The sequence below is a fragment of the Rosa rugosa genome, chromosome 2 (assembly GCF_958449725.1).
Source record: "Rosa rugosa chromosome 2, drRosRugo1.1, whole genome shotgun sequence".
NCBI lineage: Eukaryota > Viridiplantae > Streptophyta > Magnoliopsida > Rosales > Rosaceae > Rosa > Rosa rugosa.
In genome coordinates, this window is record NC_084821.1 from 62,115,916 (window position 1) to 62,143,909 (window position 27,994).

General features: G+C 38.5%; 4 protein-coding genes across 8 annotated transcripts; all 4 read right to left on the reverse strand.

Annotated features, from left to right (window-relative positions):
• Nucleotides 1-765: 765 nt before the first annotated feature.
• On the reverse strand, nucleotides 766-7,252 carry LOC133729129 (small RNA 2'-O-methyltransferase-like). Of its 2 annotated transcripts, none has more exons than XM_062156604.1 (10): nucleotides 7,014-7,252; nucleotides 5,881-6,168; nucleotides 5,523-5,612; nucleotides 4,797-5,299; nucleotides 4,449-4,694; nucleotides 3,344-4,293; nucleotides 2,756-2,907; nucleotides 2,552-2,668; nucleotides 2,001-2,138; nucleotides 766-1,467 (listed from the first exon to the last, which is right to left on the reverse strand). In XM_062156604.1, the coding sequence occupies exons 2-10, from the start codon at nucleotides 6,151-6,153 to the stop codon at nucleotides 988-990; spliced, it is 2,949 nt and encodes a 982-aa protein (XP_062012588.1). In that variant the 5' UTR covers nucleotides 6,154-6,168; nucleotides 7,014-7,252; the 3' UTR covers nucleotides 766-987. The 2 variants fall into 2 exon arrangements, with proteins under 2 accessions (XP_062012588.1, XP_062012587.1); XM_062156603.1 differs by having other exon boundaries at nucleotides 5,881-6,203.
• A 3,612-nt stretch (nucleotides 7,253-10,864) lies between these two features.
• LOC133731230 (agamous-like MADS-box protein AGL27) lies at nucleotides 10,865-12,068 on the reverse strand. Its single transcript, XM_062158652.1, has 3 exons — nucleotides 11,820-12,068; nucleotides 11,185-11,383; nucleotides 10,865-11,091 (listed from the first exon to the last, which is right to left on the reverse strand). The coding sequence occupies exons 1-3, from the start codon at nucleotides 12,066-12,068 to the stop codon at nucleotides 10,865-10,867; spliced, it is 675 nt and encodes a 224-aa protein (XP_062014636.1).
• Nucleotides 12,069-19,342: 7,274 nt separating this feature from the next.
• LOC133729137 (probable 3-hydroxyisobutyrate dehydrogenase, mitochondrial) lies at nucleotides 19,343-22,745 on the reverse strand. Of its 4 annotated transcripts, none has more exons than XM_062156615.1 (10): nucleotides 22,482-22,745; nucleotides 21,961-22,049; nucleotides 21,647-21,761; nucleotides 21,218-21,368; nucleotides 20,963-21,045; nucleotides 20,697-20,792; nucleotides 20,353-20,444; nucleotides 20,169-20,253; nucleotides 19,893-19,972; nucleotides 19,343-19,554 (listed from the first exon to the last, which is right to left on the reverse strand). In XM_062156615.1, exons 1-10 carry the CDS (start codon nucleotides 22,587-22,589, stop codon nucleotides 19,467-19,469), a joined length of 987 nt encoding a protein of 328 aa, XP_062012599.1. In that variant the 5' UTR covers nucleotides 22,590-22,745; the 3' UTR covers nucleotides 19,343-19,466. The 4 variants fall into 4 exon arrangements, with proteins under 4 accessions (XP_062012599.1, XP_062012598.1, XP_062012600.1 ...); XM_062156614.1 differs by having other exon boundaries at nucleotides 20,427-20,569; nucleotides 22,482-22,738; XM_062156616.1 differs by lacking the exon at nucleotides 20,697-20,792 and having other exon boundaries at nucleotides 20,427-20,569; nucleotides 22,482-22,741.
• Nucleotides 22,746-23,245: 500 nt separating this feature from the next.
• On the reverse strand, nucleotides 23,246-27,981 carry LOC133729136 (LRR receptor-like serine/threonine-protein kinase GHR1). Its single transcript, XM_062156613.1, has 4 exons — nucleotides 27,837-27,981; nucleotides 25,946-27,695; nucleotides 24,254-25,804; nucleotides 23,246-24,036 (listed from the first exon to the last, which is right to left on the reverse strand). The coding sequence occupies exons 2-4, from the start codon at nucleotides 27,012-27,014 to the stop codon at nucleotides 23,453-23,455; spliced, it is 3,204 nt and encodes a 1,067-aa protein (XP_062012597.1). The 5' UTR covers nucleotides 27,015-27,695; nucleotides 27,837-27,981; the 3' UTR covers nucleotides 23,246-23,452.
• Nucleotides 27,982-27,994: the final 13 nt, after the last annotated feature.

Sequence of the window (27,994 nt, forward strand, 5' to 3'; positions counted from 1 at the left end):
CGATTCCCATCCCAAACTCCAAAGGGGATTAATTGAAATTGGACTGGCACCACCTTTTTTTTTTTTTCATTACAGTAATTTACTAACTTTTCGATAGAAATGAACAAAAAAAAATGCTGGCTTACGCCTTAAAGAAATAAACTCTTTAAGATAAGTTGATTTATGCTTTTATGTGAGAATAAGCAGTTGCAAAATAAAACTCAGGATAGAGGCTAATTTTGAAAACCTACAATAGTAAATTTGCTAATTTTCAAAAACCTAGACTCGTAGAGTAGCAATTACGAGAGTAAAAAAAGAAGATGATGCTCGGAAAATTTAGAAAATTAGGAATTACCCGTTCTTGTTCAACTTTCACCCTTTTCTTTGTTTTTTCAGTTATATATGATGTTCGGAAAGTACGAAGATGAACAAGAGGGAAAACAGAAGATGAACAAATATTGCTACATAAGAAAATCTGCTTCTGTAAATGTAAAAAGGCCAACATACAAAAGATAATAAAACAAACTATTGTCATGAGATTGCATATCATTATCTTGAGTCCTTGACCTATTTCTAGTTTTTTTTTTCTTTATTTCTAGTTTATACTCTTACAACTCCCACTTTGTATGATTCTTAACTTGGACTATATAATGAAAGAGCACCAGACGAGATAAAAGCTCAGTTTCATGGGATCTGAAATACTACATGGGTGTCATTGTCTTTTATAGAGCACATCTTGTGTTAGGGTGACAACCCTAACCAGAAGATTAACAGTAGAAAATAAAAGAAGCAAAGGAAATTCAGATATATTGATATTGATCGATGAGATAAGAAATACAAAGGTCTGGTTTATATAGCCCAAGATGAGCTACCTACCACGGACACGTGTCCCCCATGTATTGGTTACAACTAATTGAAAGGCTAATTAGCAGCTTAACCCTAACTGACTCAATTAACGACTAATTAACCTATACGCGTACCAAGCACATGACAACTTAATGACTTCTCCTATCCGAAACAGGAAAACCATTTACGTAGGATTTCATAACATCTTGACCTATCGCTACTAGTCCATTCCCATATGACTTGGTAACGATGTTCCGAATCCGAGAGTTCTTCAGGATAACCTTCCTGAGGTATGGCTCTCCGTCTGAAGACAGCAATCTGGGAAGCAAAACCTGGTTCATCACCAGATCCACCAACCCCACTGAACTCAACACTGTAGTTGTGCCTCGTGGCCAATTCAGTTGCCCAGCAATTGAACTGCGCTCTCGTCCACTCAAACTTGTGGTCATGGTTACGAAACTTACAAGGTTGTGATTCATTTCTTTCATCAACATCATCTTCTGTGGTTGATAAAGTAGACTTCTGGAGTATGACATTATATTCATAGTTTGGTGTCGAGACAATGAGAATTTTAGGACGGAAATAACTCAATGCCACATTGCCAAAGAGATATGCTTGATCTTCCTCCATATGCTCGATTACCTAGGATTTTCCAATCAGAGTCAAAAACAATAACCAAATGCTAAGGAATACAGACAGGATTATTTACAAGTACAGTGACTCAATGACATGGTGGCCAAAATTTTTCTTATGAACAAACATTTGAAAATCTCATCAAAAAGATAACTTTGAAATTCTCTCTCTATAAGTAATTATTTTCAAGAATCTTATTTTTCTTTAAATTAGATCTTTCCTCTCAAGTTTAGGTCTGACCAACAATGGATATCACAAGTCACATCCACAATTTCAATCGTCATACACATGTACATCAAAGAATTCATTCATACAAATACACATTCTTGGTCTTCAAAGTTGTAATGAAGAGAAAAGTCGAAACAGATGTACAAAGTTCCATAATCTAGTGAAAAGTACAAATTGGCAGAGATAAGAGGAATTAATGTTTGTATGTAGTTAGGAGAGAATAGCATGAGGCATTCAATGAAATTCAGTTTCTTTTTTCAGCGCAAAATAAACAACAATCTACATCATAAAGATTAAAGGAGATAATTTATTACCTCTAAGCAAGTGCCTATATCAAACCCACACAATCGAGAATCATGATCTGTAACCGAACCATCATAAAGAATTGCAGATTTTAGGGGTGTACATGAGGTATCAGCATCTGAAGTCGAGTTTAATTTGGAATTAAGTATCTGCAATGGTAATAGGAAATTAAGAATCAACACCAAGGAAAGTGGTTAACTAGACGAACTTTATGGTAGAAACATACAAACAAACAACTGAAATGTGCTTGAATCCAAACAAAGGATCATTTACAGATCAAGAAAAACAACTCAAAACGCTTGCAACTTCAGTTGCATATCACTTTTAAGTTTTGACCAAATGTATCATATATATGTATTGGGAAGGCATCCATTCCCTGAATGTCTTGGCAACATGAGCTTTCTGGTGAAAATATTTAGCAAATCTATCTATACTACTCCCGCCAAATCTATCAGGTATTTACTCCCCATTTTGGACAACTAAATTAATGAAAAGATAACACCAAAATGGATTATAATAAGCAAAGAAATAATATATACGGTAAATTCAGAGGTGTTCAGACCTTTGCCGCACGGGTAAGACTCTTTTGTGAAAGATCAACACCAGCAATTTTTTCCAGAGAAGTTGGATAATTTAATAAGGAATCCAACAAACTACCAGAGCCACATCCAAAGTCAACCTGCAACAATCAACAATCAACAAGGACATCAAACTGACTGTCTCATATAATTATTGTAAAGTCAAAAGAGAATGGAAATTCATTTACCAAAGTAGTAGCACAAGATTCTTTGATGCTTTGCACTGCATATTCCACTCGTTGTTTTGAAAGTGGAGGGCTGAACAAGGCCTGCTCCATTCTGTCCTCCAAGGGTTCTGTTACCCGCAACAACCTTATGGTGTACTCCAAGCAGCAGGTTTCTGAAGAACAATAACACAAACCAAATGAACAGTGTTAGATCTCGGAACAAAAGTCTCCCCAAAAGAGAAGTAACAAGAACAAGAATCAATCACAGATATTTGTAATGAGAATCAATAACCAGGTTTTACTTTTCATTACTACTTATTATTGCAGGTCCAAACTGTCCAATTACAACTGCTTTTTGATGAAATTATTAATAGCGGCTCGAATGGGAAGATCATGCATCTAATTATTTCTGATTATGACTATTGTGGTTGAAAAGAACTCATCATTCTCTACTCAATGGAATTTTTCTCTCATAAGTACCGCAAAAATTGAAGAAAATGAATTGCATGTCCTAATTTTAACCTAGAAATATTATTGAGTAAATTTCATGGAGTAACTAGCAATATGGAACCCTCTATAGAAGTTTGACATGGAAAATAAGCAACTCACTTGAAGACAATAAGGAAAGCATCCTTGCAGAATCATCAGCTGCAGCAAAAATCAACTCTCGAGGGGGTAAATCCACAATGAAACAAGCAGACTGACCGACCGACATCTGAATGAGAACTGATTCAAGATGCGGATTCACTGCTCCAGAAGCTATCTCAAACTCAAAGTCATCACTACTTTCCAGTTGTTCTTTTAGATGCTCTTCAGTCACTAGAGATGCAGAATAACTCACACATGATAAGGACCCATTAGATGGAGAAATACCAGAATCAGGGCCTTCTATATTCAGAGAACGAAGTCCGTGTCCAGACAGAGCATTTGGCACATTCACAGAGTTGGGATATACTAATTTGCCTTCTTCAATCTCATTATGACCGACATTATGAAGAGGTTGACAAAGCATAAATGCTTCAACAAAAAATTTCAGTTCAAATCTAATGTCAAGTCCATCAGCAGAAGCCTTTAATCTCTCGAAAGGCACATTTGGATCCCTAAAGTATATATCTAACCATAAGAGAACTTTCAAAGAAGCATTCTGGATAGAATCACTCTGCTTCTTAAAAGACTTTTTTGGTGAGCATTCTAAAATCAAATCCTGAAACTTAGAATATACTTTTATTTCACATCTAAAGGTACCTCCGGACTCCACTTTTTCCTTTGAACAGGCAGTAACAACACAACCATTTGCATGTTGTGTGTCTTTCGCAACCAAGTCTGTCGCCCTTAACTTCTTGTGTGATTGTGAGGAGTCAGATGATTCTTCTAGACTGCTTAAAGTAGAGAAGATAGGCTGAGAAAGCCGATGCTGACGACAGAATGTACAGAGCATCTCCCTTGGTAAGGAACCCTTCCATTTTGCATTTGTAGTAAATGCCAAAGGTAACTCAGCTGCAAGTATTGCCCCTCTGGACAGCCTGTAAAGTCCACTTGGTGTCTTGCCAATAAGCATCCTGCAGAACTACATCTAAGTAAGACTAAATTATGCGATGTTTTGCACCAAAATACAAAATGATGCACAAAAAGGAGTGAATTTCACATCTGCTATGTATTTTTCATATTTTTTATGGTAAAATGAACATTTTATATAGCATAAGTTAGAAAAGACCTGTAATATGATTTCACAGATACATCTTCATAGAAAAGGTCTTTGGACCTCCATGTGTAGCCAATGGTTGCCAAAATAGCATCACCATAGATATCTTGACCAGACAAGTAACTTGCTCTTGCATTCAAAGAACCTTCAAAACTACGAACTTCTTTGGCATGAAGAAGATCTGAAGAAATATCCAACAGATATTGCTTTGGAGCAGCAAAGTGCAGCCTTGTCTCAGAGGAAGCCTTACCTACAGGCCTGTCAAAGAATTCAAAGAATTTGTACTACACATTAAGCACAGACAATTACAGATCTAACAAACAGTCTTCCAAGATTTTTCAGGGTTAATTGTCCACATACCTTGAGATCATAAGGTCAGCAGCTTCCAACAACCCAAGTTGCTTTGCAATAACATCCAGGAAATAACCAGAAGATGTTAGATTAAGAATTACTCTTTCAACAGTCTTCTCTAGTGAACACGGTATATTTATGGCTTCAACCATAAGGATTTCAGGGGAGCCTGATTGCTGGTTAGATGGTGAGACTATAATTTCAGAATTGTTTGGATTTTGCTGGATAGATGATAACTCTATAATTTCTGGAGGGTATGGATTTTGCCTCCTAACCCAGAGCTCTCCCTCTGAACTAGCAATAAATCCAGATAATTTAGCAGCAGCCATCATAACATATGATATTATCAAGAAGGGATTTGCTTCCACCTTAGGATCAATGGATTTACACAGATTACTTAGTGTTGCATCAAAGACGGCTATAGCACAAGCAGGGATCAAGCCAGCAAGATGACCTTCTCTTTGCAAAGCTGCTCTCAAATGACCACTCAGCGGATGAAGAGATGAAAGGAACTGTAACAGTGAAACATAAGAGAACAGGTTTGAGTGATACCTATAAAAGTTTGAACATGTAAGTTATCTCATAGACCCTAGTCCAATTAATTGTAATGATGTAATCAATATAGAACTTGAGGAAGGTGCTCACCATTATCCTATACATTTTTCATTGGAAAAAATTACATGCTTATTTATGTGGCAACAAACAATATTAGCTCTTAGCCCAAGGACTACAAACCTCTTCTGAAAATAAATATTTGACTCGAGAGACTAAACCATCCCATGTTTCTGGAAGAGAGGAGCTTTTTGTGGCGGGATTGATGCGCAGCTGCAGAAATGGAATAAATAATTACCAACCATAACCATAAGATAAGAAAAGAAAAAAACAGTCTAAAAAGTATTTCAATGGGTACATTCATAGGCTGGAAAGATCTGAGTTGGGAAGTAACACCCATATGAAAATTTTCAATGCTATTTATATACATTGACCATGGAACAGAATGTTTACTAATCTTTATTGAACACCATCAATCCTGGTCTGGCTGCAACAACATCAGTGGAAATAAGAAACTAACAGAAAACAAAAGAAATCACACCTTTTCTAAGGCCAATTCAGCAGCAGATTGCTCAGCATCCTTCTTCTTTTTAAAGATTCCAGATACAACAGTAATTTCTGGAAGCTGCAAGGTACAGCGGTAAAGGCAAGGGCCTTTCTGCACAATGGCTAATCCTGGACATCCATTTTCAGTAGACTCATGCACTTCCTCAAGTTTATAGCAGGCATGGGTACCAAACTTTTGGTGTATAATAGCCTTAGGTGTACAGCTAGTCTTTCGAACTGTGACAGATGAGGCTCCTTCAGTTTCCATCAGCAACCAACAGGTCTACAAAAGGCTTAGATCGTGTTAGATATGAGTTCCTGTATGAGAAAGACAATCAAGACCATAATTATTAACATAACTGTACAAGACACTACATGATCCCTAAAAAAGTGAGACATACTCCAAGAACATATAAAATCATCCAAAGGACATTTTAGTTTTCTGACTAACAAAGAAAAAAATAGAGGAAAGGTGCAAAACTTTTGGATGTGTTCAACCTTAGAGGTAAGTTACCAAAACAAACTTAAACTCAGCCGATCAAGGTACAAGTTGATAAATCTGAGTGAGTTTTACAATGCTAATACTTTCATTCTGAAAGGCAATCACCTCAAAACCGATGACTCAGACATTGAACCAAAAGAAAACAAAAATATATCAAACGAAAAAAAAAAGCCCAGAATTTATGTATTATCTTCTCCGTTCCTCAACTAAAACAGCAACCAAAGCCAACCTTGCCAACCTTTGATCACCAAATTCAACATTTTTCGACCATATTTAGTCCCTTGATGATCGAATAAGATATACAAGAAATTCGAAATCACAAAAGAAAAAAGGTCGAACCTTTCAACTAACTACTACAAAACAAAGCAATGCACCAAGCAATTAGAACAAAAAGTAGCCGAAAAGTGAAAACTGAGCAGTAAAACGAAATGGGTTTCTAAACAAGAGACGAACCAAGCAAGTAAAGCATCAAATTTGCACAGAAAAGCTAAGCAAAACCGAAATTAGTTCCCAAATTGAAGACAGGCATGCAAACCCAAATCAGAAAACCAAAAGAAAATGCCTATGGTAACGTAAACAAAGCATTGAAATGGCAATAGGATCAAAGAAAAGAGTAAAGGTCGCACCTTTCTGCATTAACAACCTTCCTTCAATGTTTGAGAGAGAGAAACTGGGAGACTAAGAGACTGAGAGAAGTGGGTTTTGGGGTTGCTTAGTTTAGTGTGGGTTGTACTATATCCCAGAAGCGAGTTTTGTATGTTTTGGGGTTTCTGGGATTTTTTGGAGAATGGTTTTTGTATATATAAAAAGAGAAAGGAGGGAAAGGTTTCGGTTTCGGAATATAATGAAACTTGTCCATGCCTACATGGTACATAGTGGAGTCGCCTTCATTTGGTCCTGCCTTGCTTGGGAAGGAGCTTCTCTCGGCTAAATTACACTATTGATCCCCATAGTTTGGGTTTATTCTTCATTCGAATCCCTTTAAGGTTAATTAATTTTCAATAACTTAACTTTAATAAAGTCGCACTATACACACTATGAAGTTATAGAGTTAAAAAAATATGCTCTCTCCAAACCCTAGACTCCCCGTTCTTGGGGTTCTCATCCAATGGCGGCCGATGTCGGCCTCCTCTCTAAGGGGAGTTCTTCTCTTCACATTTCATGGCCTTTCAGCCCTCCAAAGCCATCTCTTTTCGGCGAACTCCCAACTACATCAATCTCTCCGGCAGATTGAATCGATCGACCCAGGTCTCCGTTTTTCTCAAGAGGAATCTCGGAAGAAAACCGGCCTACTGTGTTGGGGCGGTATGGCCTTCCAGTGTCTAATTGCTGGGATGGATATTTCAGGTCGAGCCCGGCCACGACGAGGGCGGCTCAAGGATGTGTGGTCGAAATTGGGATTACTGAGCAAATCCGAGGAGCTGCTAGGGGTGATGGGATACTATGCTCTCCAATCCGCGGTGGTCGGATCTATGGCAAAGTCACTAAGGCACACGACGTTGGTTTTCACAGCAGCGACGACGGCGCAAATATATCAAAATGCGGTGGCCTGGGCTTCGCGTCTGAGGGTTTGACATCAGGCCGGCCGGCAGCCTGTACGTGCGGCGGCGATCGTGATCGGTGCAGGAGAAGGACGGCGGGATTGAGTTGGGTGCCCAGATCACTTTCAAGGCCCAATGTGCGGCCCAAATCTGTTGGGTGGCCCAACTCATGTCCAAGACCCAGATTAGTTGGAACACTTTGGGTGTCCAAGTTATGTTTGGATACTTCTTGTATTTGGGCCTGTTTGTGGACCAAACTCATGGACTCTAATTCTTTAGGGTTTCGTATTTAGGATCCCGGAGGGTTATTTCGAACTACATCTGTGTTTGTCACTTGTGGTACTAGCGAATCTTCTGGAGTAGTACTGAAGGAAGATTCAAGCTATTCTGTAATAGCGGAGCATGGAGTGTTCAATGAATAGACTTATTTCTATGCACTACTGTGGGTACTACCGGCCACATCTTCTTGTTCTGTCTGTATATGGCAGCGGAAGGGTATGTAACAGTCATTCTGGCTTGAGCCTAGCACAAGTTTCTCTTGTTTGGATGATGCTCCAGAAAGTGTTCTGGATGTGTTACGATATGATTGTAATCAACTCTATTGAGTTCTAATCTATAAAGTTATTTCCTTGATTCAAAAAAGTCGCACTAAACACATCTTTAAACTCTTAAATTAAACTACACACTAAAACTACATGGATGAGAATGAAGAGTCATCGAAGACAATATATGAAAGTGTAGTTTGCATATTTGCTTAGATAGGTTATTTCAGATTTTCTTGTCACATTTTTTATGTAAGTGTTTGTAAACTATAGCTTTTGGCTAATGATCTAATGATATCAATTTATCTTTAAAAAAAAATACGATTTATTTTACCATAATCATGATTGAAAATTCAATATTTGAACTGATAGAAAATTTTGTATATGGATTCATACAGGTAGTTTAGGTAAGGAATCATCTTTCTTTTATTTCATTGATATTATCTCCCTTTTTTTATCAAAGGGCACCAATGAATGCATTGGGAAATGGGAATAGGAATGTCAAACTGGAGATGCACCAATGTGCATCAAAATGGAGATGCATTCCAAAGCCTTGATTCATTCATTTAAATTTCTTCTCTTTTGTATGACAATTTTGTCCATTGGGCTATTTTCGCTTTCTTTTGAGATGATGAAGCTTTTTGATCCGAAAGAATGGTTAGGCTGACCAAAATAGCATTCATCCACGTTTAAGAGCATTTGAGCCTTACTGGTTGATCATATATAAACATCAAGCAATAGCAACACCAGAAGTCCAGAACGTTTATAAAATTATTAAAAGGGTCCATTCGAAACCATAAACATCAAGCAACACCAGTACGTACGTCATATTGGATTCAAATATATAATCAAATTAAATTGTGAGAATTTTTCAAACAGTACCTGACCTTTAAATTAAGGTGCCTAACTTTACACTAACTACACTTTGGTACCTGAATTAATAAAACCTGACACACTTTTGGTACACGCCGTCAATAACACCGTTAGTTGGCATGCCACCTGACATATTTTCAAGGGTAAAGTTGTCTCTTCAGATTTTTACTCAAGGCACCCATCTCTCTCTTTCTCTCCTACTCTGGGCACGCAGCTCTCTCTCTCTCTCTCTCTCTCTCCGACTGTTTGCTGTCTTCTTCATCTATTTTTTTTTTTCAGCTCTCTCTCTCCCCGACTGTTCTCTGTCTCTTCAGATTTTCAAGGGTGAGATTCAACATACAACATCCACTAGATAAAACACAGACAGTAATCACTAACCCACATCGAAAATCGCAAAATGGCAAATTTGCAATCCCCAAATTGAAACAATCTGCAGCTCTAGTTTCTTCCCAAGTCAAGGCTCGAATTTTCTTGAACAATAGCGATCAAGTAGTCACTGGACGCGTGAGGCTTCAAGTCGGTATGCCAAAGCAACCCATCACCGCCGCTGGACCTAATTCTCACCCCAAAACACTGCTCTAATAGCCTCAAAATCGTGCGCAACATCATGTATCAAACTGGGTTTCTTTGTCTGTATCGAAAGGTTCGTTCTGGGTTTGATGTAGTCGTCGTCGTTGGTTGGAATTTTTGGGTTTGGGAGAAATTTAAAGGACAGAAATAACAGCGCAAAGTCGTAGAAGAAGAATGGGTGAAGAAGAAAGGGGTTTAGGGGCGTCGATCTTCACCTATATGGTTCTTAAACGACATCGTCGTCTCGGTTTGGATGGACGGCGACCGTCACGAGACCCGGCCGGAGTGTTCTTCATCTTCTTCTTCGTCGTCTTGTTGCGAGTACGACTCGCTCAAGCGCCGATTCTGTTGCAGGTTTGCTTCTTCGAGCCGAGCTCGCCGATCTCTGCTACGTCACTGCTGCCGCCTTAGAAGGTGGATTCAGAGGACGCAGCTTTGTTCTCGAGGTCTTGCGACGGTTTGAGTTTGGAGCCAGGCTTGGCGTGATGGTGATGGCGAATGAGGAGGGAGGTGCAGACCGAATATATGCTGGGAAATTTTGTTAGCAGAGGACTGAGTCGAACCGGCTGCAGCAGGTTTGGCCTCGGCTTTTCCCATCTTGGATGTGGAGATGGAGTTGAGGGAGAGAGAGTAAAAATACCAGACTACCCTTTAAAAAATGAATAATAACATAAGGTTAATGGTATTATTGACGGCGTGTACCAAAAGTGTGTCGGGTTTTATTAATTCAGGTACCAAAGTGTAGTTAGTGTAAAGTTAGGCACCTTAATTCACAGTGACCTTTAGTTCAGGTACTGTTTGAAAAATTCTCCCAATTAAATTTGCAACCCTAGCTAGCAAAAGAATTAAAGCTCTAAAAACAATAAATTCCTTAGGTTATTCGATTTCGTTGAGGTGATGTCTACTAGTGGTTTCCCAATAGTGTGCTGATATTCATCATCGTTGTCCTCACTAGCCTTTGAGATGCAAGAATTGGTTGGCATTATCAAACAAATAACTTGCGGACATTGGATACACAGTCTGCTGCGGCGGGACGTGATTACATACTGTCAAATTTTCATTGATGTTTCCGTATTGCAGATGATTTTCACACTTCATAGATGTACTTTGTTCGTCATAATTTGATCCGTTTGATGCTGAGGGAGCACTCTGAATGCTGTAGCTCTGCCATGGCATGCCTGCATGTTGTTGTTAGTCATACCAGTTAATTAAGTTGATGATCAAAATTAATGCAAAGTGTAGTACTTCTTAGATTCATCAGTACGTTTTACCGTTTCTGCCGTTCGTCATGATCGAACCGTAATTGTAATTCTGGTGAAAATTGATTAGATTGTTCTGAAACAAGGCTTGGAGATTAGTTTGCTCTTCAGGCAAAGAGCTATCACTTGTGTACATCATCGAACCACTAGTAAGGTATTGGTTCAATGCAACCATTTGAGAATAGTCTACGTTGTTGTTTGGAAACAAGGCCTGCAAAATCATTAATATAATTTAAAAACTATCAGTTAGTATGTTTCATGTTACTCTAGTTTTAAATCAAATCCGTTGAAAAAGTGAAAAGATTCATAGTATGTTATATTCCAGCGTAACATGAAATTTCTACAATAATAAATCAAATAAACAAGTTAAAAGGCTAGAATAGATCGAAAAGCACACACCGTTTGTCGTAGTGTACTGTCATCAATAACACATTGCTTATCATAATGCTTGTGCACGTCTTCGATTTTGTGCTCTAGTTTTTTCAAAAGAGCAAGCAATTGATCTAATGAGAATCGAAGTCATCTAGCATGTCATCCCATGAAGGAAACCGAGCTTCATTGTTCTTTTGGTGCAATTTGGCAGTCTCTTTCTTCACTTGCATGATTTGTTTGCCGAAAAAATCAGCCAAGTTTTCAACTTTCCTTACTTTGGCTGATTTGGAGACAAATCTATCAATAATTTGCTTGACCTCTTCAGGGTTTTCAGGATAGGTATCCGGCCGGACCAGTTGGCCGTTTTTGTTCTCATAAATGATAACAGAACACTGCACATCACAAAGCTTGTTCAATTCATACGTCTTCTTCATCAATCCCTTCTTCCTCTTTCGAAAAGTGACATTGCGAGACTTCTCATTCTTTATTAGTTCCAAAGGCAACTTTGTATTACTTCGACCCATGATCTGAGGAAACATACATAGAAAATATGTAAGATGCTTAAGTGATAGAACCAAAACTAACATTAATGAATTATTGGCGAATTAAAATATAAAAAAATGGACAATCATGCAGCATGATGGTTCATGTAGTCCGATGCATGCATGTTGCTTCTCAACATAAATTCTTTTTTTTTTTTTTTTTTTTCACTTAATCAACATAAATTCTTTCCATAACCACAAGCCCCAACAAAGCTAAAATATAAATTTCTGGCGGATGCAACTCCCTTCCTCCATCTAGAACTCATGCCTTCAATTTTGATAGTGTAAGAACTGATTGGTTTCGAGGTTTTTGTTTGTAAGTTTTACTGCTAATAAAAAAAACAAAGCTAAAATCTAAGAAATACTTAATGAGATAATCTTTTGAACTATCGTAACATCGACGGAGTACAAGGATCCTTCTGGACAAAAAGAGAATCACATACATATTTGCATGCATTACGTACGGTTAGATCTTTTCTGCTCTTACAGTTAACTAGACAAATAGAAAATCCTATAAAACAAGAACGAACTTTTTTTTTTTCTTTCTTTTGGTCGATAATGAAAATTCATCAAGCCACAAGGGCGATCAGAGAAGGAAATATACAACGAAAGAGCAGAGGAAGAGCAACACAAAAGAAAAGGGAGGAAGTAGAATCCTATAAAACAAGAACGAACTAGAGTACCGCAAAAATTTGAGAAGAAAAAGGCAAGAAAAAAGTTAGAACAAAGATACTGATTTGGAAGAACTAACCTGGTAGAATCCTATACGTATATAGAAAAAACCCTAGCTAATATATATTGGAGAGATTGACTTGTTTGTAAGGAAAGAGCATTTATAATGGCTCAGTCTTTTCCTTTTTTTATTTCAATTACTAATCAATTATTATTATTTTTCGCTAATGAAATTATTAATTGATTGATGACGTACCACGTAAAATTAAGGGCTTAAAAAACGATCATCATCGCCATATCATGGGAAAAATCACCATTAGTTATTTACTTTTTAGTTAATTACAAAAATAAATCTCTTTTCATGGATGTTTCTGATATGTGAAAGTTGCTTAATAGGCATGAGTTCGGGAGAGATTATGTCAACCTCCAAAAAAAAAAATTTCTGGTCTAGACGTTCTGATATGCAAAAGGGTACAATGAATCCTAAGAGGTTTAGCGTTTATTCTGGATAAAGTTTAGGGGTTAATTTGCTCCTATTCATACCTCCCATGTGGTTATTTGACCTCCTCTTATTTTTGAACATTTTTACCCTTCTAGTAATCTGGATGAAAAAAAAAAAATGGGAGGAGCAAAAGTGGGACGATGATTGATGAACTATATATTAGAAACAGAACGACCCCGTTTCGCTTGTCTCCTACAGTCAGACGGTGTAGGTTGAGTTGGGGGCTTGGGGCCTGGTTAACTAGTTTTCTTCTAAATAAATCAAGCTAATAATACAAATCGAGATACTGAACCTGCAGCTAGCCCAAAGTCTGAACCCATATAAACCAACAAGAACACAAGAGTACTCATTATTTGCGAGGAATTCTACTCACAATTGGACATATCCTAGGAGCAATGCATGCCAATTGATTAAGGTTTCATTAAGTGAAACTAAGCCGTTTGATTTAAAAGAAGTCGAATTTTTTTGGGATTTCCATATTTTCTTTTTCTTGGTTAATGGATAATTAAGATGTTCCATGTATGACAAGAACTTAAATCTTGACTAGGATTCTTCTTCAAATAAGAAAAAACAAGGGTTCCTTCTTCAGTTGGGCTTGTTAAGGCGAGCCATATAAAGTGATCGAAAACAATTGTTTTCGTCTATCAAAATATTCGTGTTCACGAGGGTTTGTTGTCGAAGCAATCAAATCCCCACGATCCATCGAACTATATATTGCCATAAAATTAAGACAAAGCCCCCAACACGTAGTTCAAATTTTCTCTGAATCTTCAATATATCAATGGGAAGATCCTCATATGAAACCACCCAACACTGCCGGAAGCGAAGTTTCTCGGACACCCGAGAATCCTGCAGAGAGCGAAAGCTAGGCTGCCGAAACTGGTTGGATCTCCCGGAGGACATATCGGCGTCAATATTTTCATGCAAGGTTGAAAGCTACAGAGATCTTGGATAATTGTCAGCTTGTGTGCAAGAGATGGTTGAAAATCTGCAAGGTTAACCCTCTGGTATGGCAAACCATCGACATGCATCATCTCCCTTCGGATCAGAATATCTACGGCAACATGGAGCATATGTGCCGCGATCTCATTGATCGTAGCTGTGGTAGTTTGGTCGATATCAACGTTGTGCGCTTCGGCACCGACAGGCTTCTTAAGTACATAACTGATAGTAGTTCATGAGGAATCAGGCTCCTCCGATTGGAATGTTGCCCCAAGATAACAAATGAGGGACTGTGTGGAGTGGCCTCGAAATTTGCGCGGTTAAAAGAGCTTGACATTTCAGTGTACTTTCTCTCGTATAAAACTCTAGAAGTGATTGGAAGATCTTGCCCCCTTTTAGTATCATTGAACCTGAACCATCGATTCGATGGGGCTAGCAACTCTATGTACGGAGACACTATAGCACGAACCATGCGCGGTTTACACAACCTTTCGCTTTCAGGATTTGTGCTAACTAATGATGAATTGAGGAAAATCCTCGAGTCCTGTCTTGGTCTTGAGACACTTGATTTGGGTGAGTGTTTTGTTCCAAATCTAGAGGAAGATTTGAGAAGAAGATGTGTCGAACAAATTAGAAAAAAATTGCGGCTTCCCTACAACTATAACTTTCGTACAATGACAAAAAATTTCTATCACATGCATCGAACAATAACAGTTGAACGAAAACAAACCATGCGGACCATGCGTTTAGAAAGATATTTACGTAGGGCAAACGTACCACGTGGCTGGTAGGGCTGTCCAATCAGTGAACATGCAAGGAAGTGTTTTAAGTATTTCATTATAATAAGTATCGATAGTTTCGGAACACATTTAAATATTTTTTTCTAGGCTTTGATTGGGCTGCCCCACCGCCACTTGATATGTTTGCCCTATGTAAAAATTTCTCATGCGTTTATCAATGTATGTAACTCGATATGAGGATAAGTTTTTGCACTAGCGTGTTATATTTTGTTTTCATTTGAAATTATAATTTTATATTTTGTACCACATCTGATATATGGCAAACTCACATAAATTAATATCACTAAATAAACAAAATCCTTTTATTATTTGAAAAGGTTGTGTTACATTTGCCCATTCATAATTATGTAAGCATTCCTGCGCTAAGTGCCGCAATGGTGACGACATTCACAGGATCGAAATCCAGATCATTTTTAGTGTTACCCACCTATTCCATTATACCCAAAAGAAGATATAATTAAAGGTATTAGTTAATATATAAATAGTGATAAATGAACTTAAGAAAGATGAATGTACATTGGGGTTAATCGAGAACTGAGAGACCAACAGCCTGAGAGAGTGGGTTTTGGGTTGTTTAGTTTAGTTGTACTATCTCGGAAGCGAGTTTTGTGTTCTTGGGTTTCTATAATTTTTTGGAGAATTGTTTTTGTATACATAAAAAATGGAGTCATTTTAATGAAGATCACTTTAATAGTTGATGACTTTTAAATCCGATTTGAGACACCTATTTTTCGGTTATATTATGGCAAATTAATCCTTCGATGTTTATGTACTTTTGAAAATTTTCTTCCAAATTGCTAATCGTTAAGGTACCGAACTAGAACAAATTAATGGACGAACCAAATCTGTCAAATATGAACCGTTTATGTTCATAACTGATAGATCATTTTTTTGATGGAAATAGGCCAGCCCTTTCATTAAAATTCAACAAGCAGTACAAAAACAAAACACCCCTATGGGGTCAACAGAAAGAATCGTTCCTTAGAACCTCATGAAACCCTATTCTAGTAGAATAACATCCCAAAAAATCCCGAGTGCACCCACCTTTTAGGAAATCCACGCACCATTATTATAACAAAAACCAAGAAACCTTGAAGCAGACATAAAATGATTCAACTAAGGCACTGGTTTTTGCGACCCAAACAAAAATTAAATTAAACTATTAGTAGAATGTGACATAGCACCTTCCACATCTCCCTCTGCAGTAGCAAACTCCACAATCTGCACAGTCTCGCCCTCCATCTTGAAAAGAGGAATCATGACCCAACATAAAACCAACAAAAAGCCACTTTGGTGATGGGCCGAGAACCACCAAGTCCACCAACACAACATAAAACAGCCCACCAGGAACCCTAGCCCAAAGAAGAAAGCCCACTTGGAGAGCCAAGCCACCCACCAAGCCCAGCCTCCATCTTCCACAATCCCCGGCCAGCCGTCAGCGAAGAGTTCACCGCCGTCACCAACGCAACCCTCTCCACCAGCATTCGGGAGCTAGAGCGCCTCGATCTGGCAGCCAGAAATGGACGGCGCCACCAACAAATTATCAACCTCCTCCCCCTCCACCGCTTCTACTTGCCAAGGAGGAGCTCCATCGCAAGCAATGAAGAAAGCAGTCCCAAGATCGAAACGAAGCCGATCGGAGACACCCGGCACAACCATAAAATCAACCACACTTAGATCGGTCCCCCGATCTTCTGGCCAGACCAGCCCAACTCTAGCGACTGTACGACGCTGCAGCAAATCACCGTTTCTGTCATCAGCTAAGACCCAGTAGATTCAATTCGATACAGACCACCACAGATCCACGCAATCAGAGCTTAGCCTCAAAGAAGCTAGCAGAACACCAGACCTGCTGTCCCAGACAGCACCCACCGGGAACCAAATCCAAGGCGGCGCTCCAAGCAACCACACGAAAGCAGTAAGAAAAAAGAAACAATTAGCCACAAGGCTAGCAATAGCCAAGGCCATCGAAGTTTGGAAGTTTTGAAAATTTTGTCGAAGGTGAGAGGCCGACGATAAACCATAGCAGAGCACTAGCTAGGTCATCATAATTGATAAATCATGATTATGAATGTCTTAAGGATTTTTTCAATTTAGTTGAAAAATTGGATCAATGTTCTACACATGAATATCTAAACATCTAACTGTTAATTTACGGAAATGTGATAAAAAAAATGAGTCTCACAAAAAAATCCTCAGCTAAATCTTTAATAGTCATTGTTAAAAGGACTTCAAGGAGGGAAAGTTTTTGGTTTCGGAATATTGTCCATGCCTACAATAGTGGGGCCGACCGGCCGAACCTTCATTTGGTCCTGCATATGTACATGGTTTTAAATATCTGCGATATTTCCGATATATCTCCTGATATCTCCCTTTTTTGACAGACCGATATATCTTAGGGGGTGAATATCTTATCTTCTACCATTTCTGCGAAATTTCTCTAACATCGTCAAATATCCCCGATATATTAGATATTTGAGATATTTCCCCGATAAAGTGAAGAAATATCTGTAAAATCTGATGAAAAAAAGAACAAAAAATAGAAAAAACTCAGTAATTCTCTAAATGCAAATCTTTAGTAAAGAGAGATCTCCTCAAGACAAATCTGGGTGGGGAGAAATACCCTCAAGGCGAATCTAGGTGAGTAGAAAATCTCCTCAAAGCGAATCTTGGTGAGGAGAAAATCCTCTCAAACCGATATTTAAAATAACTATAATGTGGTCAATGAAAACAACTATATAGATCTACTTCATGTTGCAAGTGAGCCGCTTGATAATGGCATTGATCCACTTCATGATTGGATTATGCCTGCACACCTTGATGATGAAGCTGGAAGACCTCTTCCACAAGTTGTAGAAACTACAACTAATGCTGGAATCAACGTAAAGAGGGTCTTATCTAAAGAAGTTGTTAAAAATTCAGGAGATAATTAAGATAGTGATGATGCGTGGGGTGGTATAGCAACTCCAGATAGTTCTGATGATAGTGGAGAGGGTCGAAGAGAAACAGGTGGTGGAGGTGAAAAATATGAATATGGACAATCTTCTGTGGGTGGAAGATTAAACCAACTTACCTGTGAAGGTAATTTTGATCATACCACCCAAGATGAAGACCAAAGAGTGAGAACAGCTGGTCATGGTGCTCAAGAGAAGACCTGATATGGGAAGAGGACTAGATGTGCAACTAATGATCAAAGTACCCTATCTGATGTTTCGTCAATTGCCTTAAGTTTTGACTCTATCAGTTTAGGCACAGAGCACAGTGGGATCTCAAATGAATCTCATGAAGGCAACAATCAATTTGGCTATGACGCTTATAGATATAATCAATATGAAGAAGTATATGATCAGTCATCTAGTTGGATTCATCATTATTATCCCCTTTATAGGAGAAACAGTCGGTAGCTCTAAAGAGATCTATAACTATCATGTTCATCACTACAATTCATACTATATGGGTCATTTGTCTTGGTCTGATTATTGCATTTTCGTAGACTAGCAAGAGGCTTTTCAACCACCTAGAGTCTCTTTTTGGATGTATATGAAGTTGACATTCATAGGTATTTATATGTAATTCTAATAAATTGACTCTTTCAAAAACGATATATTTTCTCCTATATCCCCGATATTTCCTATATCTCATTTTTTTCAAAGTTCCGATAGATATTTAAAACCGATATTTAAAACCTTGGTCCTGCCTTGCTTTGGAAGGAGCTTAATTACACTTTTCAACCCCATAGTTTGGGTTTATTTTTCATTCCAGTCCCTATAGGGTTATTTATTTTTTCAATCAACCTATCTCGGTCTTCCAAATTAAATAAATAATTAATGAGATTAATGTTTTGGACATAATTGCTAGTTAATGAAACTGTGGGATTTAAGTTCTTGAAAATTAAACCACATGGATGAGAACGAACTCAACGAAGAGTTTTCGAAGACATTAAAAGAGTAGTTTAGCATTCTCTTACTAAACAAGTTATGTGTATATTATTACGTAAGACTACGATAAAATAGCTTTCGGTTTCAACTTGAAATGGGTTTGTGAGAATTTGTTTTTTGCCACAATCATTCTGCTTGTTTGAAAATTCAAAGGATTGAATTGATAAGTTCTGTTAATGGTAAAGAACCATCTTTCTTTCATTCATGCATCTTCCTTTCTTTTATATCAAAGAGCACCCATGAATGGATTGGGAATAGGAATCTTGAACCAAGGACCCCTTGCATCAAAATGGAGATGAATTCCAAATCCTTGATTCATGCATTTATTCATATTGAACTTTTTTCTTTTGTAGGATATTTATTCTTATCATGGAAAAGAATTGTGATTTCAATGATTCCAAATAAAGGTAAAAGAAAAAATGGTGCAATAACTTTTGTTTTACATAATTCATTCAATCCACTGACAGTAGCACAGCTCTATTAATCTGCTACCAAGAAGTAGTACCATACAATAACATTAGTCAAACTAAATCTCATTCTTGCCAGAGTAATAATGGCGGAATACGCAGGAGAAGTCCTTGGTTTCATGGCCATCCTCACAGAGCTCTGTATATCTGCAGAAGACATGAGTACATCAATTATATTGCATTATTCTTATAGTGAAAGGCTATAAATGTTGTCCATTACAATCCCCTTTTACCAGTTTTGGGATCTAAATTGGATATTTGGATGCTAGTGAAAGGCTTTATCAAACTTTGGCTGAACTTCAGACCAAAAGAAAAAAACTTTGGCTGAACTTCATTCAAGTAAAGGCTAAGTGCCATGTTATAAACGTTTAGAAGACCAACTGTAAACTTAAGAAACTGGACTTCAATGAAAAGCTAAAAGTAAACTTCGAATTCAAAGTAACCTATAATATGCGATTTACACTCAGAAAGGCAAAGGGATTTACATCTCTTGTGCTTGGCAAGTCAACGGGCATCGAAGACCAACCTCTTTGGCTGATGTTGCTGCAATATTTACGTCTTTAGCCTGCAATTGCAAGTCCATAAGTTCTCATCTTAGTACCCTAATCCAAATGATTAAGCGACTAACACTAAATAGTACATGGACCCGGTTCCTATATATAACGTGTATGTTCTTGCTGGTACACACACCTGTACTATTACGAAGGCCCCTAAACCAACATAAGGGGAAATTATGAACTGGATTAAACTAGTTAACTTACCATTAGTTTGGATGCAAACCCACCATCATAGTTTCTCGAAGAGGGAACCCCTTCCATCACTCCCGGAACTGGATTGTAACTATCGCTGTCATATATTGAATGCCATATCCTTAGTGTTAGGCATTATGAACCAAATGCAAACAGAAATTTTCCCAAATATGAGCCAAAAAGCTGAAGATGTTACACATAGATGTGCAGGGGCAAGATATCACACAAATGAATGGATGGCACTACAATTGACAGTGTGCTCAAGAATACCTGCTCCAACAGCGAGCACTGGAAGAGTTAAACACTTTTGTTAGAGTACTGGCAGATATTCCTAGAGACTGACCAAGAGCAAGAGATTCTGAGACGCCAAGCATACTTATAGCCAGTGCCAGATTATTGCAAATCTTTGCTGCCTATATAGCAAACACATAAAGAGTTCTAATACTCGGCAGCAAATTCAGGACATCTAAGAACTAAGCATGAGAAGTTCGCAATAAGCTGAATATAATGTATATTTGATGCAGTAATGATGGAACTTACGGAACCATTTCCTGCCCCACCACAATAAACTGTGTTCTTCCCCATCGAAAGGAACAAGGGTTCAGCCGCCATATAAGCTTCCTCAGATCCACCAACCTTAACACATGTCATCTCTTCATCAATACTTAGATATCACCAAACTATTTACAAGCCCCAGTCACCCTTAAAAGCATATATCTCGTCTATACACATATATCACCAAACTAAGCACAATCCCAAACTACATCTAAGTCTACAAAATTTGGATTGCAGAACTGAAAAGATACCATGAAAGTAAGAGTCCCAGCTTCCGCTGCAAGGACACCTCCAGATACAGGAGCATCCAGCAAGGCAGGCTTCTTCCAATGATCTAAAAAAGATACAAAGTCTGGTCATATATAGGATACAATTTAATGCTCAATTTTATGTATCAATTACAAACTTCATTTTCTACCACTAGAATTCGCCATTAAAACATTTTGCTTTCCACAACCTCAACCATTCAATATCTAATATATGATTATGACAATCTGCTGTTATACCTTCTTTCTGTTCCTTTAGAGTACAGTTAGAGACGATGGTAGAAAGCTTTCTCGATGTTTGTGGATCAATAGTGGATGAATCTATAAATAGCCGTGGTCGCAAATTCCCTCCATAAAGTAAACCATTTGGTCCAGTATAAACATCATATACCTGCATGTGAAAAAAAAAAAAAAACAAAACAAAAAGGTGTCACATTATGCAGTTGATTAATTTGGAAGCTGAACTCCTCAAAATTGCATACTATCTGATTTTTCTCATATGTTAGTCTTTGAGGAATCACAGATGAAACATCAAGGTGATGCTTTTGTGGCACTGAATTACAATTGACAAAGCTCTGACTCAATTTTCCTAATCTATGGAAGATCATGGCACTACATTAAAAGTAAAATACAATGTTTGCAGAAGATTATATGAATTACGGAACTCACATGAGATGATGTAGGGAGCATTGTGATTACAACATCACTAGCTTCTGCAACTTCAGTAGGTGTTTCTTTTGTTGCGGCTCCAATATCAGAGAACTTTTTCATGGCATTGCAGTTTCTGAAAACACAAATCCAAGGTGCATCATCACTTGAGTACTTCACATTAAGTATGTTTAATGGTAACATTCCATGAAGAATTCAAGATAAACGTGTGGGACTTGTGGTGACTCAAATATTTCATACTGACGATTCTCAGTTTCAACATGTTTAATTGGATGAGGTCCAAATATTTAGTAGCAGAGATTTAAGTTCATTACATGTCATGAACAGCTACTTGGTATCCCGCCTTTATTAGATTGTTTGCCATTCTGGATCCCATATTTCCCAGTCCAATAAACCCTACAGTCTGCAAACCACCATTTAAGCACTATAATTTGACTGGAGCAACAAAATTGTACAAAATGAGTTGCAATCTCCATAACATAATCAATAAGTAGTTATATCCATGTAAAACAAATCCATGGCTTTAGAACTCAGTATACCCACAACAGATATATCATATAATGCCAGTAATTTAAATTTTTCTTCTTTTTGTATCAATTCATATTGCACAGGCTCTGTTTTGAGTAATCCAATCACAAAACAAAAGAAAAAGGGGTAAGCCTTTAAAAGATGAAGAAGAAATAGAAAACCAAGAAGTAATCCAACAATTCTCTCACAAACCCAGTTGGGAATTAGCATAGATAACTCAAAGCACTTTCAATTGTACTTCAAACTGTTCTGGGTCTTCAAGGAAAGTGTATCTACTGGTTAACAACGAGAAAGATCAGAGCTTTACCTCAAATTGGGACGAGACTTGTGCCGAGTAAAATCTCCTCGGTAAAATTTTTGTGGAAATACATTTGGATAGATGATGTAGTGATCTCACTCTGTACAAGACTGCCATGCTTACTTATGTTTCTCGCTCTCTCTCTCTCTCTCTGAGTCTCACACTCTCATGATCACTTACTACTTGCAAAACGTGCTTATCAAATGGAATGATACGATACAAACAGCTATAATCTTTGCTTCGAATGAAAAGGCAATCCAGAAGCATTTCGTATTCAGTCATATAACAAAATGACAAATGCCTCGTCAGCTAGGCTTTGTCGTCATAGAGTGGATTTATTGTTTGTTTTTTTTTTTTTTCTTTTTCTTTTTTTCTCTCTAAACACTAGATTATGCCATACTCTGAAGTACCATAAAACTTTCAGCAGCCAAAATCCATGATCAACCTTTCACTTTGTACTGGAAATATGAAATATGATACAACGTGATATTGATATGGCGGGCAAAGAGCATAGGCATATTCAAGTAACACTGCTCTTATGGTGTTACTTTACTTGCTTACTATAGCAAATGCAATGGTAGTTGGACTTGACAATTGAAAATCATGCTCCAATGGACCATAACATGGATTACAATTTCATGCAAAACCATTTGCTACTTTGCAAGGCCTCTCTACAATCACATTCTTCGTTAGGCCCTTGCAAAGAGATGGCAGTGAATGTCATGGAAGCGATACAAAAGTAAAAAGAATTGCACCCTTTGAAACATGCTCCATTTTCACAATGGTAGATTAAATAAGCTTATCAAACTAGAAACCCGAAAGTTACAAAATGGAGGCCAATGAGATATTATATACCTCCCGAAAAATGAACATGTTCAGATTAGCTAACTCTAGGGCAAACTAAACTATATGGAAGAGAGATCCTCATATATAGTCTTAATACAACATGTTCAGATTAGCTAACTCTAGGGCAAACTAAACTATATGGAAGAGAGATCCTCATATATAGTCTTAATACCTGGCCTCTCAGAAACAGAACGTATACACCGTAATGATATTCCAAGGACTTCCTTCATTCCCTTCTCTGCTGCTGGATTTCCCATCTCAGTCACCAATGCAGCATCAAAACAATCTGACCCACGACCTTCTGCTACCCTCAACCGCACCCATTCTGTCAAATCTGCCCCGCCTCCTTCACCAGAGATCACATCACCAGCGCACCTTCCAGTTAAAAGTTCCAACAATATCACTCCAAAGGCGTAAACATCGGACTTGAAGGAGGGCAGTGGCTTCTTGGAAGCAGCCAGCTCTGGGGCGCGGTAACCTAAGACACCAGCATCAAGAATCTGTTCAATGGTGCCAGCTTGTGTCATGAGGCGGTGGAGGCAGTAATCAGCAACTCGGGCATTCAGATCAGACCCATCCAACAGAATATTTGTTGCTTTGAGGTTACCGTGCGGAACAGCACGATCAAAATGGAGATAATTCAGGCCACGTGCAACATCAACTGCAATTTTGAGCCTTTGGGCCCAGGTCAATGGTGGACCTTTTCTTCCTGGTCGATCTGAAGAATAATATAGGCTCATCAGAAATGAAAGTGGAGGTCACCATATATAAAAATGCACAAACAAAAACACCATATCTATATATCCAGGATAAAATCTATAATACAAGTCATGCAATTTTTTCAAAGGAACTTATGCACTATGTTTCGTAAGTTTCTTTTTGGGGTAATAAAAGCAAGATATATAGGTTCAAGACAGCAAAGGAAAACTGCTTACCATAAAGAAAGCTAGCAAGACTTCCAGGTGAGATATAATCTGAAAGAATAAGCTTCTCATGCTGTGTAGGACCCCAATAGTACCCTCTCAAACCCACAACATTTGGATGCCTCATATTGGCAAATTTCTTAGCCTCCTTGGCAAACTCCTTTTTCTGCTTTGCCACCCCTTCTCTCAACCACTTAACTGTCAAGAACAGCCCGTTATCAAGTGTTGCCTTATAAGAAGTGCCATGGCTGCTTCTCCCCAAAACTTCAGCAGGAGCCCTTGAAAGCTCCTCAGGTGTTAATGCAATTGTTTCATCAAGAAAATGAAGCTCACCAACCAATCTATCCGGTGATCTCACGTCCAGTCTGGCAAGGTTTTCCGCAGTGTAGGAATCTCCGGACTCTGGTGACCAAGAGAAATGGCTGTTCTTTGAAGGGGAGAAGTCACTTACAGCTGCGAGTTTTTCACCAGGGCTGATAATTTCAGAAGACGATCCTTTCCGTGAAGCCACAAGATCCCCAGCTGAAACAACCAAAGCACCACCACTCTCTGCTCCTCGAGCACCTGAGGGGTTTGGTGGAGCACGTTTGTGGATGTCTTTGTTTGCAGTATTCTCTGATGGGGTTCTCCTTGACATGCGGATGTAATGAATGAAGATAGCAAGCAGAAGAAGAATGAAAGCAGCAACCACACATGAAACTATAATGATAACTTTGACAAGTGTGCTGAATGGTTTCCTCTTTGAATGTTCAGATTCAGAACTGTTTGATCCAGGAGGACCACCACTTGGAAACCGCAAACGTGTATTCCCTGGATAGAAGGAAGAACTCGGAAACTTTCTCAGATTTTCTGGGACATCCCCAGAAAGATCATTATATGAAGCATTAAAGAATACAAGACTGTTTGGCAAGTTGTTTGGAAGAGGACCTGTGAAATGATTCTGCGATATGTCTAATGAGCTTAGTGTGCTCATGTCAGATATGGAAGTTGGCAGAGAGCCAGAAAGATTATTTCTCCCAATATTGAGCACTTTAAGCCCATTCAGTGAACCAAATTGATCAGGAAAATAACCACTCAGCCGGTTCTGAGAAAGATCAAGAACCTGAAGATTGGATTGGTTGAACAAAGGAGATGAAATGTTAATAGACCCAGTGAGTAAATTATTTTCAAGGTGGAGCTCTTGCAGAGTAGGCATGCTCAGCAACTCAGCTAGAACTGTGCCATCTAACTGGTTAGAACTGAGATCAAGGACACTAATCTTTGGATACAGTGTTATAACACTTGCTATGGAACTACTAAGAGAATTATGGGAGAGATTGAGATAATTTAAACGCAAAAACTGTGGAGTGACATCAGGGATGGGTCCTGTCAAAAGATTTTGACTCAGATCAAGGTATTCAATGTTCCCCCATTTCACCATCCTGGTTAAATTTCCCTCTAATTTGTTCTTGGATAGATCAAGTACAGCACAACTTCCAGTCAGCAATGGCAACTTACCAGTAAGCCCATTCGAGGAGAGATTAAGGATGCTCAGAGTTGTTGATGTCACCATAGTTATTGGTCCTGTGAGATCAACTTCAACATGAGAGACATACTAAAACACAATAAGCAAGAATAACTACAATAGAACACCTACATTTTAATTAAATGCAAGGCCATACTTTGTGTAAACACAGAAGAAAAAAGTAGTGGCAGTAGAAGTACCTGAGAGATTGTTGCCACTCAGATCTAGTTCACTTAAAACCAGAGAATCTCCTTTTATTAGGCCATTGGGAACAACTCCAGTAAATCTGTTGTTGCTAAGTTTGAGGACCTGGAGGTCATAGACAAAATTAAATCCAGGCAATTCTCCTGACAGCTGGTTGTAGCTGAGATCCAACACCTTCAAGTCCTCAAATATCTGAAGCTCACTGCCACCTACCAGTGACCCAGTAAGCTGGTTGTGGGAAAGATTCAAGTACTTGATACTCTCAGAAAGACGAGGTAGAAACATCTGCTGCTGTGAACTGGAACTTGTAAACATATTGCCACTAAAATCAACATGCGTGGCAGTTGCTTCCATCAGAAATGCCTTATCCAGAGGACCATCAAGCATATTTCCATGCAAGTCGAGCACATCTAGACTTGACATTAGCTCAAACCCCTTAGGTAAGCTCTTGGTAAAGCCATTCAAAGAAAGATTTAGAGATACCAGACTGGACAGCTTTGTCAATGCGGACGGCAGCGGCCCTGAAAAGGAGTTGCGACTTAAGTCCAACGACTGGATTGAGGAAAGCCCTGAAATGGAATCTGGAATGGAGCCCGAGAAGTTATTGCCAGCTAATGAGAGGTTCCTTAAGCTCCCCAACTTACCAATTCCAGGTGGTAAGGATGAAGCAAATAAATTGTTGGAGAGATCAAGAAACTGGAGGCTGTTGAAGTCTGCAATATTGTCAGGAATTTTCCCAGATATCGAATTGTTGGCCATGGAAAGTTTTAGAAGCTTGGTTAGATTCGAAAACACACTCAAGTCCACATCCGCAGAGAGACTCAAATTATCAAGGACAACTCCAGCAACATTTCCACCATTACATATAACCCCATTCCAAGAAGAAGGACAACCATTGAAGTCAATGGACTCATCATTCCAAGAATTGACAACAAAACCAGTAGGATCATGCTTGACACCCTTCTTGAATGCGAGCAGCGCCAATATATCCTGCGAAGGAAGCTGTCCCATTGCAGAAAGGAAAAATAGGGACAGCACTAAAATCCCACCCAGTCTCATACTCATCCTATCACTTAGAACAAACTGTAAAACTTAAACCCCTCTACAACCAACCAATCCAAGCAGTCACAACAATACAGAATCCCAGAATGCTTCCTTCGATTTCAATACAATGAGAAACAGCTACCGATGTTGTAAAGTAAATCTATTTTTGAGCTCTCAAATCCAAACAGCCAAAGAAACCCAACAAATCTTCAGACTGTTTTACAAAAACAACAAGGGCCAGTTCCTAAAGTAAATCAATGACTTGGAATCACAGATAAAACCAGAACCAAATCTTTTCCAAACACTGGACCAAATCTTTGAGGTGTAGAGCTTCAAGGGTCTGATTCTCCTCCCCCAAACAAAAAACTAGCATCACTAAACCCCACTTCAGACTACAGAAAACTCAAAGCAGTAAATGGTAGAAATAAAGAAAACAAGCTGAGTCACCCAAAGAGATCTACAACAGATACAGCATTTCCCTACCAAGATCCCATCTTTATGAACAATGTGGCCCTTTTCTACCTCTCCCTCAATAAAGACTCAACCTTTGGAGCAACAAAGTCTGAAAACAGCTATGAAATTACAAAGGGGCTTTACAACACCTTACCTCCTCCTCCACATTGCTTCAGAGAGCTCAGTAGTATCCAGCTACAGCAAACCCATGAAGAAACTAGAAGTGGGTCTTTAAAATTACCAACCTTGCTGCATTAAAAGAATGGGGACCCATGAACAATTTCACCATAAAAACCCTAAAGAAAGTACCCTTTGGATTCTTAACAGTCCCGAAACCCCTCACACTATTCTTTAATGAAAATAAAACAAAAACCCTGAAAAAGGCCATACCTTTGAGCTTTAAGAGGGGCATGTGAAGACACTACAGTAAAGACCAAACTTTCTGCATTGGGTGATTAAACAAAAACCCTAGCTTTGCATTTTCTTTATCAAATTTTAAGGGGCATTGTCCCAACAATTGAGAAAGTAAGCGGGAAAATGCTATGGGT

Coding starts and splice junctions, on each gene's coding strand:
- LOC133729129 (XM_062156604.1), bottom strand. CDS start 6,153: ATGGAAACTGAAGGAGCCTCATCTGTCACAGTTCGAAAGACTAGCTGT. Junction 2,669..2,755: donor AATCTTGTGCTACTACTTTG/GTAAATGAATTT, acceptor TGATTGTTGCAG/GTTGACTTTGGATGTGGCTC. Junction 2,139..2,551: donor GTCTTACCCGTGCGGCAAAG/GTCTGAACACCT, acceptor TTACCATTGCAG/ATACTTAATTCCAAATTAAA.
- LOC133731230 (XM_062158652.1), bottom strand. CDS start 12,068: ATGGGTCGAAGTAATACAAAGTTGCCTTTGGAACTAATAAAGAATGAG. Junction 11,384..11,819: donor TTGTCTCCAAATCAGCCAAA/GTAAGGAAAGTT, acceptor ATGATTTTGCAG/GCCTTGTTTCCAAACAACAA. Junction 11,092..11,184: donor CATGACGAACGGCAGAAACG/GTAAAACGTACT, acceptor AACAACATGCAG/GCATGCCATGGCAGAGCTAC.
- LOC133729136 (XM_062156613.1), bottom strand. CDS start 27,014: ATGAGTATGAGACTGGGTGGGATTTTAGTGCTGTCCCTATTTTTCCTT. Junction 25,805..25,945: donor GAGTGGCAACAATCTCTCAG/GTACTTCTACTG, acceptor TTGATCTCACAG/GACCAATAACTATGGTGACA. Junction 24,037..24,253: donor TCTTGCTAGCTTTCTTTATG/GTAAGCAGTTTT, acceptor ATTATTCTTCAG/ATCGACCAGGAAGAAAAGGT.
- LOC133729137 (XM_062156614.1), bottom strand. CDS start 22,589: ATGGCAGTCTTGTACAGAGTGAGATCACTACATCATCTATCCAAATGT. Junction 22,050..22,481: donor AAGTCTCGTCCCAATTTGAG/GTAAAGCTCTGA, acceptor GGTGGTTTGCAG/ACTGTAGGGTTTATTGGACT. Junction 20,254..20,426: donor AGTGCTCGCTGTTGGAGCAG/GTATTCTTGAGC, acceptor AATATATGACAG/CGATAGTTACAATCCAGTTC.